The 16,641-nt window shown below is 41.0% G+C and overlaps 3 protein-coding genes across 3 annotated transcripts; all 3 read left to right on the top strand.

Annotated features, from left to right (window-relative positions):
• The first annotated feature begins 2,150 nt into the window (after positions 1-2,150).
• Positions 2,151-8,436, top strand: LOC139137394 (proton channel OTOP2-like). The gene is made up of 2 exons (XM_070705449.1): positions 2,151-4,075; positions 6,658-8,436. Exons 1-2 carry the CDS (start codon positions 2,507-2,509, stop codon positions 6,997-6,999), a joined length of 1,911 nt encoding a protein of 636 aa, XP_070561550.1. The 5' UTR covers positions 2,151-2,506; the 3' UTR covers positions 7,000-8,436.
• Positions 8,437-10,220: 1,784 nt separating this feature from the next.
• On the top strand, positions 10,221-15,488 carry LOC139137393 (proton channel OtopLc-like). Its single transcript, XM_070705448.1, has 2 exons — positions 10,221-11,966; positions 14,031-15,488. The coding sequence occupies exons 1-2, from the start codon at positions 11,388-11,390 to the stop codon at positions 14,376-14,378; spliced, it is 927 nt and encodes a 308-aa protein (XP_070561549.1). The 5' UTR covers positions 10,221-11,387; the 3' UTR covers positions 14,379-15,488.
• On the top strand, positions 10,393-11,304 carry LOC139136463 (proton channel OTOP3-like). The gene has a single exon (XM_070704189.1). The coding sequence runs from the start codon at positions 10,393-10,395 to the stop codon at positions 11,302-11,304; it is 912 nt and encodes a 303-aa protein (XP_070560290.1).
• Positions 15,489-16,641: the final 1,153 nt, after the last annotated feature.

Raw genomic sequence — 16,641 nt, 5'->3', positions numbered from 1 at the left:
TTCTCCTCTTCGAGGACGAAGATGACTTAATAATCACACAACCAAGCGGAGAGGGTACAAAACAAGAGAGCGACTGATGAAGGAACCCCATTTTTTATTCTTAAACACCGTTAAGACGAATCACTCAACCAAACCGGTTTACCGGGACTGAGATCACATGACCAGGGTCAAATCACTATCAATTCACCAGTGTCTCGCCGTGTATTCGGAGGAATGGGGGAGGGGGGGAGGGGGTCACTAAAAAATTGAAAACTTCAAAATGTGGAGAGTAAGAAGGGGCGGGGTTATTCATTTTTTTGTGCGAAATAAATTGAAACACATCTTAGATTGCACACATCCATAAATTACTCAAATTTTCGGCTGACTCGCAGCGTGTTTGCAAGGTTATATCTGATTGGTCGATTGTCACTATTCACAGAAACTTAGGGAGTTTATTTGTATTATTTTATTATAACGGTAGATTCTGCCACACCAATTGGATAACAGCTTCGAAATCGCTGCACGTCGGCCCAAAATTTTCAATGCGAGAGGGGCACCCCTATCATGCTCTCCCCTTTGGTCTTCTAACAGTTTTACTGGTAAAAGAAAAAATTAAAATACCTCTCGGATTGCACTACACTGCACCGTGGCGCACATCAATTTCTCAAAATTTTCACAGGATCTAGGACAAAACTGAACTGTTGTGAATTCATCCTTTATTATCACAGAAACATGTTTTAATTTACCTCAGTTCAATGACCATTTTGACAGTTAAACATACCATATTCAGGCTTTTCATTAGAAGCTTGCAGCTGGAGAAATGACACAAGAAGGTCACAGATTTTCCGTTCCTGTATATTCATTTGTCTTTAGTCTCTGGCAAACAGAACTGTTTTTCACAAATTGTATTGTCATTGTTTGGTTGTTGAATATTGTGACTCAAACACTGATCATGCAAAAAATGTAAAAAATATCAGTGTTCAATGTCATTTTCAAACAGTTTTACCGAGTGCAAAATAAACTGAAACTCCTCTCAGATTGCACCATTAAACATCAATTTCTCAAATTTTCAATACGAGAGGGGGAGCCTCCCTCCCGTGCTCTCCCCCTTTGGGTATTCTTACAGTTTCACTTAGTAAAAAATTAAAAAACATCTCTCGGATTGCACAGACTGCACCATTGCACACATCAATATCTTAAAAATTCCATGCAAGATAGGGGAAAGCCCCTGTGACGCTTTCCCCTAAGCCTTTCGCGTGTTCTCGCCCTGTACTTTCAAATTCTGCCCGGTCAGATATCCTAGTGAAAACCCTGTCATAATACCCATCCCAAATTAAACAATATACTATATGGTTAGATACTGCGTGAGCTTTTATATCTTCATTTTATTGTGACTTGCAATTTCATTTTGATGGGTTCACCTGTTTTGAACCACCATGAGATAACTGATGATAGTCTAGCAGGGTACATCAGGATTTGAAAGGTCTTAATACTGTTGCTGTATTTTGTAAATTTTACAATTACATGTATTGGTATTTAACTTTTCTAAATGGGGGGGGATCAGTCAAAATTTCAGAGTTAGAGAGGGAGGTTACTCAATTTCATTATGGTTGGCGGGGGGGGGGGCACTCGAAATTTCGGAGTTTCAGGTCGTAAATAATGACGACTCCCTTATATACAACGCATTACAAACTTGATGACCAAAAAAAATGCACTGCTACTCCATTTGGAAAACAAAAATTGATGCAGCTCTGACAGTAGAAAAAAAATGCTGTCACTCTGACAGGAAAAAAAATTGCTCCCATACCCACTTCCTACATTACCCCCCCCCCCCCCGAAATCAAATAGTTCTCCCCTTAACAGAATAACTGGCTCATTTTCTCTTTTTCCACACTTCGTTATTGGTACATCGTCAAGCAGCATCCAGCATCGTACTCATAATTTCATGCAAATAGTATGTAAAAATAAGTAAATTTATGTGCAGCTGGTATCGCTCCTCCCCTGCTGACCTAACCGGGTGACCTGAACACTAAATAGAATCTATTATCAGATTATGTACACAAAATCTACATTTCACCATGTTCTTTTGATTTATTTCCTCAAGAGTGGCATCCGAGTCGTTTGGAAAGTCCGCCACACATATAAATAGCACGGGGATTTCCCGTTTTTCTGCATTTGTTTACGCTTGCGTAAAGCGACGTTAACCGAGAAGAACAGTCCGGAACTGAAAGGCGTTTATTTTTTTCCAGCCGTCATAAGGAAGGACGGGGGTAAAATATGGTCTCCAACTACCGCCATGGATGAACATGATACAGTTTTACCTGTCGTGAACACCCAAACCATTGTTTTTAGGAGAGTCTCTGCCCAAACGCAGTAGTGGTCAGAAAGCGGTGAGCATTTATCTACCCGTCATTTATCGTGTAGCTGAATGGAAGATACGATACGCATTCTCCTAACACACGATCCAGTTTCAGGTTAACAGATATATTTTGTAGCTGACTGCATTTCGGCGTATTCTCTATCAGCGATGGCTGTACGGAAACAGTGGCTTGTAAGTCCGTTGATTACCGGCCGTGGAAGCTCGGTTGCCCGACGTGATGGGCGTGTCTCCTCCGTTCTCTTTGCATGTAACCTGGTGACCGTCGCTGTCGTTTTCATGATCACACAGTTGATGTCTGGCAGACCAGGCAGCCTTGTCAACGAAGTTACTGCCCGCCATGTTCAAATTCTCATTTCGATCATGCTTGTGTTCGCCACCTCGTTTATGATATGGTTTATTATCCGTGGCAGTCGGTACTCGCTGTGGCTGCTCGAAGACAAGTCGCACGATGGACAATCACAGGCCCATTTCACCTTAGATCTCCTGGGCGTCTACATATTTGGCACAGGTAAAATAGTGCTTGAACTGTTGGAGATGTTCGCTGCCTTGGAGTGCGTGGCAGTGGCCCATCACCTTGACAACATGGCTGACTACGTCACCAGTGTCGTGTTTTACGCACTACGACTGGTCTTCCAGGTAACGGAGATGTTGTTCCTCGGCAAATTTTCGAGAGCCACGCTTCACAATAGTGTTGTTACCCGTTATTCACTGTTGCTGGTTTTGTCAGTCAATCTCATGCTGTGGTTCTTCACTCTAGCAGCCGAATCAGAGGAACTGTTTTCGCACTCACCGTTCACTCGGCGAATGGACAAGATATATTCTGCCAACGAGACTGCCATGTTAACGCAGATTGAACAGTGCATAAACCACACCACGAAATGGCAGGTGAAGATGAAAACTGTCGACCACATTCTTTTCCCTTTCTGTTTGGAATACTCACTGGTTGCCGCGAATGTTCTCTACCATATTTGGACTTCCATGAAATTTCTGAAATGTTGGCATACAGAGCAGAAGCGATATTCCAAACGAGCAGGTAGGGAGGAGACTTTGAAGGTCTTAAAATTCACAGAAGATCACGATAATAACAGTGTTGTCGTTACCGTCGATAATATAAGCATACAGTCGAAGGATGCAGTCAGCATCATGAGAAATGACAACCGAGGGGATGAGGGAGAAAGCTCCAGCCTCGTTCGCGACGACCAAAACGGTTTGGAGTCGAGTACTTCATCGTCAAGGAAGCGGAAACGGACCCCGACTCAGCAAAATATGATAATGCCACACTGCGGGTCGGCAGGCAGCATCGCTGGAACATTTTTGATGATTGTGATGGTGTTGGTATCGGCATTGCAGCAGCAACATTTTATGCAGGGCAAAATAGAGCACGTCTACTACGCGACAAAAGTAGCCTACTTCGCTATCATGTCCGTTCTCTGTTGGATTGGCTTTGAGCTGATCGCGACCCAAGACTACGAACACCGACCTTACGGAGGGGACGATGCGTTGCTCGTCATTCCAGTAACCGGGGAGTTCTGCTACATGTACTTCAAGGTTTTATCCGGTATAGGGGTGATCATGAACCCCGGCAAAGGTGAACTGTTGAGCGCCTGGCTTTTACTGGCAGAAAAACTGTTCACTGGTATGGAATTGTGGTTGCAGACTACCTTTCTGATAGCAGCATCGCGGTATCGTCCAAGATGCCAAGCTAAGAGTTTAAAGGTAAACAAAGACGCAAGTATTGACTTTGACAGATTCTCACCAGTGAAGAAGTTTGGCCGATTCTCACCAATGAACGGTGCGTCTGGTTGATTCTCACCAGCGAATGATGAGTATAATACATTCTCACTGTGCTTGGTGAGAATTTCCAGTATCACTGGTGAGAATCTGTTACTTAATTCTCAAGGAGTGCACTACTCACTACTAGCCAGTGAGAATTTAAAAATTATCACTGATAGCGGTGAGGATAATATAGCGATTCTCACACTAATTGCGAGAAAGCGTCACTTTCTCGCTCCAGTCTCGCAAGTTTTTCTTGTAGTGAAAGTGATGACTGACCATGAGTGTACATCAAAACCATCGTGACTGTCAACTTATATCAAAACAAAACGAAGTTTCCCTTGCACACATGACTGATGGCCAAATAACAGTAGTTTCGAATAAATCGCAGTTTAAAGACAGGGAGGCATGACACATATCTATAACTTTCGTTCTGTCTTGATTATTTCCCCGAATGCTGTCGGCGGCATCATTTTCTTCTTGCTGCCCAGAAAGGGACGTAGATGTAACTTTCGATCAACTTTAACCCTTTCACCCCCAGTTTCCTGTATACAGGTCCAACTTTACCATAGGAAACAATGGATTTGGGACAAACCATGGTGGTGAAAGGGTTAAATCATCTCTGTTCTAGAAAACGGTACATTTTCTTTTTCCTTCCACTCCGATGTACGTGAAATACACCGTGACAGGTTTTTAGTCCGAACACAACGCAAGGCAAAGTGCACAAAAATATATAGCGTCATCAGTTTTCGACACATGGAATATTCAGACCCGGAAAAGAAACGCGCTCTGTGTTGGCAAGCTGCCAGACTGAGCATTTCAACTTGATATTAGAACGAGAAACTAGTAACAGAACAACCATACCGAAAACAGATCAAAGGTTACTCTATCTGACCTTCATCTACGTAAGATTAGAGCAGATTTAATTGTTTTGAACCGGTTGGGAATCATTAATGTCAGTTATAGCGCTGTGTACGATATCATACGTGTGCCATCAAATCCATAGCCTCCTATGATAAAAATACTAAAAGTCCCCGACTGTTTCAAAGGTACGCACATGTTCAAATGTTTAAAAGTGATCACAATAACCTTTGAAAAGTTATCAGCGTTTTAAACAAGGGGTTTTACTGGTAGTCTTTCTTGATTTATCGACATCATCATCTTGTCTTTCGTTATTCCACGTTATTTGTCCTATTTTCTGATGCTTTCCACTCTCTTCTTTTGAAATAATGTAAATCTCGTGTCTCCCTAATCATGTTGCCTGATGGCGTTTCCTCTTGCATCATATCGGCCGCGAAGTCGTGTAGAGATGAAATATGAATGAGACTCGTTTTCGCGCATTCACGCTGCCACGTGACAAAGATGGCGCCTTCGCTATGTGGAGAATTTAATGTTTTTGTATCGTTGTTTAGTAAGCATGCCTACTACTATCCTGGAAACAAGTGACATCTTAATTTCCCAATTTTGTTAGTCGGCAGTTCTTCGGCACCACTTCAAATCTGACAAAATCGCCTGACAGTGAGGGAACGATGGCTTTTCTGCAGGAGAGCAATTTGTAATGTGATATCATTTGTGTTATGGACGACTGTTTCCAATGAGCGCCGTGTAGTTCTCAGAATTCCAATATAGTTTATCCGGGAGAAACCGGCGTCGATATCCGCATTGTATATTTTGAAAGCGTACCAGCAGGTCATGCGGTCATTCTAACTTCTCAAAATCGGGACCCCTGACTTTGGAGAACAAATAGATTTCTCCTCTTTCGATTCCAATAAACACGTCTGCACACAGAAAATATTAATATCTTTCAAACGGTTGATGGACCCACTCAATACGCACCCCAAAAGTGAAAGACTTAAACTTTTGCCCAAATTTGCGTGAAGGCAACTTTCAGTCGTTCTCTTTCAAAATACAGAATAATAATCAAAGGTCACAGTGCAAATTGTTGGTACCCGGAAAATACATAACTTCGAAATTGATATTTGACATTCAAAATGGCCCCTATTCCCGTGTTAACTCTGTGGTAAAAATTTAACACTTTCGATTTTCCCAAACAATCTGGTAAAAGTTTTTATCATCTTAGTTACGAGCTTAATATGAGCCCCCACAGATGGTAGACCAAAACGATCGCAAAACTTTGAGAGTCTGTCAGCGATGCCAATCTACCGACCTTCAAGGTATTCAACGTTGTTATCTTGTAAAAGATATTTTATTACACTCTACAGGTAATTTTCGAACGAAAGCGTTCAAACAAAATCGAAATAAAAACCTGCTGAAAACATCTGCAAATCAGCATATTTTGTCCTTAAGTTAAAGGTAAACAGTCACCTGTAATCTAAATATGCCCATATGTGTCAAAGGGGCGTTCCTTGTATTCAAAATGCCCATGTGAGGGCGCTGTTTTTAAAAACGCAGCCACCCGCTTAAAATCTGTGATTGGTTAGATTTTCTCTTTCCATGGTAACTGTGGCAAAATTAGAACAGGTGATGGTATACCTTCAAAACAAGTTTATATTTTATTTCCGTAGATACAAGGGATTATTTTGTGCCTGCTCTTCTGTAATCTTGGATTTTGGATCAAGTCTTCGTTCATTGATCAGCTCGACGATCACTTGTCACCAGTCGAAGTTCAAGTCTACTCGGTTCCAAACCAGTGGGCGCTCATCATGAAGGTTCTGCTCCCTTTCTGCATATTCTACCGTTTTCATTCGGTCATCATGTGTTGCGGTATCTACGTGAGATTCCGAGAACAGCCGAGACTTCACGAGATGGACTGCTACACATCGGACGAGGAGAACCCTATTCTTAGAGTACAGAACGCTCAGGGTACGAAGTGTAGAAATTACGAGAGCGTTCAGAAGACCGCATGACTGAACACTTTATGGAAGTTAAACTTTCAAGTTTAAACATTTTAAAGTAAAACTAAATCATGTGTGTGTGTTCGCATGCGCAAACGCAACTGAAAGACCAGACTCCTGGGAATGGGAAGTGACGTTATTTGTGTACAATCTTTAACAAAGGATTGCAAGCGGTAGTCAATATTTTGTGCTACCACACTGTGAAAGGTAATTACCACCTTCTTGCTCTCCCAGGCACCATTATAAAGGTGAAAAAATTCTAGAATTATCGCCATTACACTTACAGGGTGATAATTTACTAATTGCGATAACCTTTGAACATCGAGCATTTGTTCTCGAACACATAGAACACATTTACGTGAAGTCATAACGCATAAGATACAAACATTTCCCACCTTTTATCTTTCAAACAATCAGCTGTAAATTACGCAATAAAGTATCCCGTCCTATAACGGACGAAAGGAAACTTTGCACAACAGAATTTGCGAGGCAAAAACCGAGTAAAGATGGAGGGCAAAGTTTACTTGAGTCTATATGGGCCTGGAAGGGGTACATTTTTGCTATTATTTTACAATTTTGGCAATGACAGAATATGTAGATGTAGAAAACAGGAGCGGCTTATCAAAGCCGCGTTGACAAATCGTAGTCCCTGGAGTAGCTGTCAAATTCAGATGCGCAATTCTAACACCAAGGGAAGACAAAGTGAAATCAGCAGAAAGTACCTTCCGAGGCATCATTCATGAAAATGTCTATACCAGTCGTTCGTCTTGTCGATAAAGTTATTTGGAAAGCCACTGGAGGAAAATTACTGTTTGAAAGGTCGGATAAAAATGTTATCTACACTATTTCACTGCAATACGTCACGAATGGATTACTTCAGTGACATCACAGTGACGTCATTCAGCTTGAAGTGGCTCTATGCCCTTCAACAACCACTTTTTCGAGTCAGAATGTGTATAATACGATTATCTTCCTTAAAAGGGGCTAGTGCTCTCAATGATTGAGCTGCAGAACCCGACAAATCAAGACTAACGCCGAAATACTGCGACTTTCCATCAAAACATACAACCGGGGAATTATCGAAGTTGCTCGTAATGCACTATCGGCATCTGTGATCCCGATAATAGCAAGTTGCGAAAATTACGTTTTCACTGTGGTCGTGAGTTTGTGTAAAATGGTAAAATAGATTTTTCATATGAATTTAAACATTGACAATGATGATCAATCTGAATATCGGTAAATTCTTGCTTGTTTATCGCTCATTACATTTTAAATGTTATAAATTTTATTCTATATCATCAAGGAAGACAATAAGTCATTTGAAAGTTTTATTCTATGTACAGTATGAACTAATAATAAAGTCTCTGTGTATATGCAATGCCATTATTATCCTATGGACAAGCATGAACATTGTGGGAAGTGAATAAAGATTTCTGTCCCAGAAACATATATGTGAACGTTTCAATGTGTTGTTCCATTAACTGTGTGTGACTTGACATGTTGAAATCCATAACGGTGAACATCTGAAGTGACTGAAATTCTTGTCGGTGAAATTCTATACCGTAGCCTTTTGTTCTTTGGTCGAAGTCATTTCTGATAATGTCCTTTATTGTGGGCAAAACAAATCTACCCTTTAATGCTACTTAGACGCTTGCCACATGGCCATACTAGTGGGGTTTTTTTTGCGCACACACTCAAGCCACATAATGGACAAGCGGCTTATCTTTCACTTACATGTGTTGACGAATGCGGAAAGAAGAAACTTAAGGTTGATATCGAGGGTCAGTGGAGCTCCAGACCGCCACTGGTGGCGTGCAACACTGCGCTACTTACTTAAGTGGAATCACAGGAGTGCATAACACTGCTAAACTAAAGAGTACTATGATTAATACACAATTGTTGGTAACAGTGTTTACAATAGCACTCCATTTACAGGAACAGCGATCCAGCATTGTATGGCTGCAAATGTCCAGTATCTCGGTGGCTGCTGGCCCTCAAACTGTGCTTGTTTGTCAAATACATATTAACAACAATGACAAAAAACGATGCTGTTATTATTGTTGTTGTTGTTGTTGTTGTTGTTGTTATCATGATTATTATCATGCGTCATATACAAATGAATATCTGACACCAAATCATCTGTGCTTAAAAACAATACAATGATGCACCACTATCTCATAACACTGACATCTTTACTTTTCCACATGGCCGGCAACTGAGTGCTATCTCGGGATGAACGAAAATATGAGAAAGAGTAGTATTACCGGTGCAAATTTTTCCATTGGCCTGTCAACATATCAGTTACAAGAGAAAGATTGGTGAAAAGTTGGTCATCGCGACCATGTACGTATCGGAAGAAGGGTAACATCGATGTGAAAGATGCATCTTGTCACTGGAAATTAGATGTGCTCTTTTTAACAGGTAATTCGTCTCGTAGACTTGCCCAAAGTTTGTGCGTATCTAATATCAAAACAGTGTAAACGGAAAGAATGAACTTCAAGAGACTGTCGTGTTAATGGTGAGGTGATCGCGAAATTGAAGTAATTTCCTCCGGCAGACAGGCTATTGCGTATACAAGTGGGGTGAACGCGATGGCCCACAGACGCTGGGCCAGCCAGTAACTGCATGCAGCAGAGAAACGCAAAGCGAATGAGTGGGGCGTTCTATTCGTCTGGCTGTTTTAAATAGTACTCTCTTATTGGACTGAACGAGGGAGGAGGAAATGAGAGACAGATTTTACACTCTCAATTCCGACGCCCACGTTGACATTTCAGAGTATAGAGTGCAGTCTTTCGTTCTCCCAGATGACGTCATATGTGAAAGTCTTATCGACTGTCGAAGACGCAAAGTACAATGATCAACTCTTCGGTCATCATCGAGCTATTGTCTGTGGCTTACGATGTTCGCGAAATCATTAAAAATGGAAAATATGTCAGGGTGTGTAATATGACAAAGTACGGGCACAATGCATTTTGACTTGTGTGGATATTACAGTTTTCGCCTTCAACGAGCGATCGCTTTTATTATTAAAATGCAAACTGCAAATGCCCACGGTGTCAACAGTTGACCTAGTGGATGGGGTGGTAAACTGTAGGTTTGCCTTCCTTTGGGGAAGCACTATGTAAAAATAGCATGGCTATTTCCCAATCTTGACTACCACGCATGTTCGGAAAGACCGAAAGTAAATGTCGTGACCATTCGCTTATAGCCATTGGACACTGTGGTGAAACACGGTCTTTGCATCTCTGTGCGTCAGATTGAGTGCATCGCAAACACACCCTTTTGCGGTAGACAAGAAGAGGTGTCAGCATAGTCGAATGAGGAATATCACTTCCCACTAAGATCTGGGCTTAAAATTCACTGATCATCCAGCTGTACGTTTCTGCGTATTATTCGCTATCAGCGATGGCTGTACGGAAACAGTGGCTTGTAAGTCCGTTGGTTACAGGCCGTGGAAGCTCGGTTGCCCGACGTGATGGGCGTGTCTCCTCCATTCTCTTTGCATGTAACCTGGTGACCGTCGCTGTCGTTTTCATGATCACACAGTTGATGTCTGGCAGACCAGGTAGCCTTGTCAACGAAGTCACTGCCGGCCATGTTCAAATTCTCATTTCGATCATGCTTGTGTTTGCCACCTCGTTTATGATGTGGTTTATTATCCGTGGCAGTCGGTACTCGCTGTGGCTGCTCGAAGACAAGTCGCACGATGGACAATCACAGGCCCATTTCACCTTAGATCTCATAAGCGTGTACATTTTTGGTACAGGTAAAATTGTACTTGATCTGTTGGAAATGTTCGCTGCATTGGAATGCGTGGCAGTGACCCATCACCTTGACAACATGGCTGATTACGTCACCAGTGTCGTATTTTACGCATTACGACTGGTCTTCCAGGTAACGGAGATGTTGTTCCTTGGAAAATTTTCGCGAGCTACGCTTCACAATAGTGTTGTTATCCGTTATTCACTGTTGCTGGTTTTGTCGGTCAATCTCATGCTGTGGTTCTTCACTCTAGCAGCCGAATCAGAGGAACTGTTTTCGCATCCACAATTCAGTCGTTCGATGTACGAGATATATTCTGCAAACGAGACAGCCACGTTAACGCTGATTGAACAGTGCATAAACCACACCACAAAATGGCAGGTGAGGATGAAAACTGTCGACCACATTCTTTTCCCGTTCTGTTTGGAATACTCACTGGTTGCCGCGAATGTTCTCTATCATATTTGGACTTCCATGAAATTTCTGAAACGTTCATATACAGAGCAGAAGCGATATTTCAAACGAGCAGGTAGAAAGAGATTTCGAAAGTGTTAAAAATCACAGAAGATCACGATAATGACAGCATCGTCGTTACCGTCGATAATATAAGCATACAGTCGAAGGATGAAGTCAACATCATGAGAAAAGGCGACAAACGGGATGAGGGAGAAAGCTCCAGCCTCGTTCGCGACGACCAAAACGGTTTGGAGTCGAGCACTTCCTCGTCAGATTTAAGGAAGCGGAAACGGACCCCGACTCAGCAAAATATGGTAATGCCACAATGCGGGTCGGCAGGCAGCATCGCTGGAATATTTTTGATGATTGTGATGGTGTTGGTATCAGCATTACAGCAGCAACATTTCATGCAGGGTAAAATAGAGCACGTCTACTACGCGACGAAAGTAGCCTACTTCGCTATCATGTCCGTTCTCTGTTGGATTGGCTTTGAGCTGATCGCCACCCAGGATTACGAACACCGACCTTACGGAGGGGACGATGCATTGCTCGTCATTCCAGTAACTGTGCAGTTCTGTTACATGTACTTCAAGGTTTTATCCGGCATCGGGGTGATCATGAACCCCGACAATGGTGAACTGTGGAGCGCCTGGCTTTTACTGGCAGAAAAACTGTTCACTGGTATGGAATTGTGGTTGCAGACTACCTTTCTGATCGCAGCATCGCGGTATCGTCCAAGATGCCAAGCCAAGAGTTTAAAGGTAAACAAAGACAGATGTATTGAGTTTTGTAACTTTGTTTCTGGCATGCCAGCAAAGCGATGAACTAATTTCACATCGAAACCATCGTGACTGTCAACATATCAAAACAAAATGAAGTTTCCCTTGCACACATTACTGATGACCAAATACCATTAGTTTCGAATAAATCGCAGTATAAAGACAAGGAGGCACGACACATATGTTTAACTTTCATTCTATCTTACTCTTATTTCCCGAATGTTGTCGATGATATCATTTTCTTCCTGACGTAGCTCATCTCTGTTCTAGAAAACCGGTACTTATGCTTTTCATCCCTATTTATGTGAAATATGCAGGTTTCTTTCGTGGAAACACAACGCAAGACAGAGTTCACAATAACGTCATTTTTAGCTCACGTTTGGTATATGTACATACACCAAAGAGAGCTTACATGGTGGGTCGGTGGCATCTGTATATCTGTTAATATGTATGCATGTGTGAGCGGAAGTATGTCCGTTCACATCAAAAACTCCGAAACCGCAGCACCCATCATCGTAATATTTGGTGTACAGTTGCACCCAGGAATGGAAACGGGAATTTCTTCAAATGAACATATCAGTGTCAATAATATGCACATGATTTTTAAAAAGGGAAAATCCTGCGAATTGCTAAAACTCTATAACCACAGGTTAGATTGGGTTAAGACTTGGTATGCAGATTCTTGAGGGTGATTTTAGTTAATAGATGTTTTCAAATTGAGGTGAAATTTTCATAGCGGAATAATGTTTCTGAACCGGTTGTGAATCATTATTGTTATTAATAGCCTAGCGCTATGTACGACATGGCAGAAGCTGCCATAAAATTAATAATTCGTACATAACCATAGCTTAATATGAGCCTCCTATGGCAGGAAACTACTCAGAGCCTCGACTGTTTGAAAGCTGCAGACATGTTCAAATGTGTAAATGTGACAATTAATCTTTGAAAGGTTCTCAGCGGTTTTGTAATGGTAGTCTTCTTCGATTGATCGACATCGTCTTGCCTTTCATTATTCCACGTTATTTGTCCGATTTTCTGAAGCTATTACAGTCTGAAGTAATGTAATATCTCGCATCTAATAATCAGTTGCCCAATGGCGTTTCAGCTTGCATCTTCTCTGTCGCGAAGTCGTGGAGAGATGAAATATGAATGAGACTCGTTCTCGTGCAAGGAAAGATGGCGACTTCGCTGTGTGGATGATTTAACATTTATAATTGTATCGTTGTTGAGTGAGCTTACCTACTATCCTGGAAAGCGATATTTCAATTTGTCGACAATGTCAGCCGGCACTTTCATTCGCACCACTTCAAATCTAAAAATCCTTTGACATTGAGGGAACTTACCAATGATCCTGACAAACATTATTAATTGAACATGTAATGTTTTTTCTGCAGCATAGCAATTTGTAATGTGATATGATTTTAACAGTAGCACCTAGGCGTATGTAGTTATGTCAGGCTGAAGTCGTGCAGAGTTACCGATATTAGGGAGGAACCGTTGTCGACGTCCGCGTTTTATATTTGAAGGCATGCCTACAGATCCACATCATAAAGGTCATGCTAGCATTCGAAACCAAGACTGTTGATCTAGATTTAACCCTTTTCGGTTCCAATAATGTTCATTTTAACTTTCAGCCGTTCTGTCGTGAAAATCACGAATAACAACCCGGGGTCACCGTGCAAATTTTGGTACCGGAGAAACAAATAACTTAAATTTACCGATATTTGACATTCAAAATGACCGCCATCCCTGTGTTAACTCTATAAAAATTTAAAATTTTCGATTTTACCATTTTAGTTATGAGCTTCAAAATGAGCTCCCACAAGTGGTAGATAAAAAACTATTGTAAAAGTTTGAGAGTCTGAATATCTGTTCCCGAGACACATTCTATCTGAGAGGTAATCAACGTTGTTATCTGCACAGGTAATTTTCGAAAAAAAGGCGTTCAAACAAAATCGAAATATAAACCTGCTAAAAGTATCATGCAAATGCTGTATATTTTGTCCTAATGTTAAAACAATTTTATGTTTTATTTCGAATCCTTAGATACAAGGGCTGGTTTTGTGCTTGCTCTTCTGTGATCTTGGATTTTGGATCAAGTCTTCGTTCATCGATCAGCTCGACGATCATTTGTCACCAGTCGAAGTCCAAGTCTACTCGGTTCCGAACCAGTGGGCGCTCATCATGAAGGTTCTGCTCCCTTTCTGCATATTCTATCGTTTTCACGCGATCATCATGTGTTGCGGTATCTACGTGAGATTCCGAGAACAGCCGAGACTTCACGAGACGGACTGCTGCACTTGCGACGACTCGGAGGAGAACCCTATTCTGAGAGAACAGAACACTCAGAGTACGAACTGTAGAGATTACGAGAGCATTCAGAAGACTGCATGACTGAACACTTTGTGAAACTTAAACTTTCAAGTAACATTTGAAGGTAAAACTAAATCGTGTCTGTGTGTTCGCATACGCAGATGCAACTTAAAGACCAGTCTCCAGTCTTGTCCCCTGACCTATTCCTACCGTTGGCTAACCATGGTTTCCAGAACCAAGCATCCAATGTCGACATTGAATGAAAAACTAAAAATCATTAATTTTTGAGTCACTGCCGTACATGCGAAAGGAGGGTAAGTCTGTCATGTCTAAAATAAAACCATAGACGATAATCGTATTGCACCACTGAATGCCATCAAATAGAGAAGTACAAAGTCGGATACTTAAAAGTAAAGCCGTGCAAATAACGTGAACGTTCTATGCTTCTTCGTCTAATTTCCAAGCTTGCCACTATAAAGATGTGCTAATCACATGATCTTGTCAGGTGACTGTGCTCATTAATATGCAGTCAAAATTTCTGACTAAAATGGCGGCCCATGCGTAGCATTATGAGTAAAAATCTGGGAGATGAGATCACATAATTCACTAATTTTGACAAAGTTTTAATGTAATATGCCATGCAGGACAAGCAGTGCATGGAAATTCCTTTGAACATTGGTTATGCTGGTTTATATCAGAGAAACAGCAGCGGCTTATTAAAGCCTTTTTGCCAAATCTCACTGAGTCCGCGGAGGAACTGTTGGCCAAATTCAACAATTCTAGCGCCACAGGGAAGATAGATCAGTGTGAAATTAGTAAGGCATAAGATCAGAGTCCTCATTCATCATGTGAGAAAGTCTGTCAATCATTCGTCTCGTCAATAAAGTAATTTTGAAAGACACTGGAGGAAAACTACAGCAGTTTGAAAGGTCAAACACAAAATTTTCTCCACCCTATTTTACAAAAGCCGATTCTGCAATACGCCATCAGTAAATGACTTGAGTGACACAACGATGACGTCATGCACCTGAAAGTGGTTCTATGCCCTTCCACAACCACTTTCAGTAATAAAAAGTATAATGAGATTATCATCCTTAAAAGGGGCTAGCCCTCTCAATGATTGAGCTGAAGAACCCGACAAATCAAGACCAATGCCGAAATTCTGCGACTTTCCATCAAAACACACAACCGAAAAATTATCAAGGTCGCTCGTATTATGTTGTATCGGCATCTATGATCCTGATATGTCGCAAGTTGGGAAAATTACGGTTTCATTGTGGGCGTGACCGTTTGTGTAAAACGATTAATTGATTTTTCACATACATTTAACATTGACAATCATGGCCAATTTGAATATCAATAAATTCTTGGCTGTTTACCGCTCATTACTTGAGCATGGTGGTAATCAAGGAAGACAGAACGGCATTTAAGGTTCCAAGACAAGAAATTGACCATTTTAAACTAACAATTCTCTAGTGTTTAAGAAGCTCAGAACCCCCGTAAATTGTATATTTTCGGAAAGCCTAGATACAGGGAACAGTTTGGTTACCATAGTGTCACCATTGTTTACATAACTATCATGTGACAGGTAATTTGCATAACCTTTGAAAAATCGGTTTTCCCTATGTTTTGTTTCAATGCTTTGAGATATCTGTATGAAGTTTGTGTGAGTGCAAGCTGTCCTGAGGGTCTTCAAAAGTGTGTCTCAGAATTTTTTTAAACCTTCTACAACAATTTTTATGCCAGAAAAACTTCCAGAGCAGTGAATTTAAGCGTAGTTGATTTCTTTAAAATTGTGCTCCAAAAAAACTAAGCAAGATATAAAAAATCTGAGACACACTTTGGAAGAGCGTTGTGACAGCTTGCATTCCAGCAAGTTTGAGTCAGATATTTTGAAGTATTGAGACAAAACATAGGGAAAACCGTTTTTTGAAAGGTTATGCAAATTACCGTGTCACGTGATAGTTATGTAAACAATGGAGACACTGTGGTTACCAAAATGTTCCCGTATATCTAGGCTTTCAGAAAATGTATACTTTACAGGGGTTCTGAGCTTATTAACCGTTAGAGAATTGTTAGATTAAAAAGGTCAAATTTCTTGTCTTGGAACCTTAAATGTTTTTTTCTGTGTAGTGCATGAACAATATTAAAATCTTTGCGCATGTGCAATATAACTATGGATAAGCATGCACTCTTGTCGTATATTGGAAAGTGAATAAAGATTTCTGTCTTAGAAACATGTATGTGAACGTTTCAATGTGTTATGATATCCCTTTTATTAACTGCGTGAATTGAAATTTGAAGTCCATAACGGTGATGAAGTGACTGAAATTCGTACTTGTCT

The sequence above is a fragment of the Ptychodera flava genome, chromosome 7 (assembly GCF_041260155.1).
Source record: "Ptychodera flava strain L36383 chromosome 7, AS_Pfla_20210202, whole genome shotgun sequence".
NCBI classification, from domain to species: Eukaryota; Metazoa; Hemichordata; class Enteropneusta; family Ptychoderidae; genus Ptychodera; species Ptychodera flava.
This window is presented reverse-complemented; position numbering and strand designations above follow the sequence as displayed.

Excerpts from the sequence above, each read along its gene's own strand:
- LOC139137394 (XM_070705449.1), top strand. The coding sequence starts at position 2,507 with ATGGCTGTACGGAAACAGTGGCTTGTAAGTCCGTTGATTACCGGCCGT. Across the intron at positions 4,076-6,657 it reads GCCAAGCTAAGAGTTTAAAG|ATACAAGGGATTATTTTGTG; the intron begins GTAAACAAAGAC and ends TTATTTCCGTAG.
- LOC139136463 (XM_070704189.1), top strand. The coding sequence starts at position 10,393 with ATGGCTGTACGGAAACAGTGGCTTGTAAGTCCGTTGGTTACAGGCCGT.
- LOC139137393 (XM_070705448.1), top strand. The coding sequence starts at position 11,388 with ATGAGAAAAGGCGACAAACGGGATGAGGGAGAAAGCTCCAGCCTCGTT. Across the intron at positions 11,967-14,030 it reads GCCAAGCCAAGAGTTTAAAG|ATACAAGGGCTGGTTTTGTG; the intron begins GTAAACAAAGAC and ends TCGAATCCTTAG.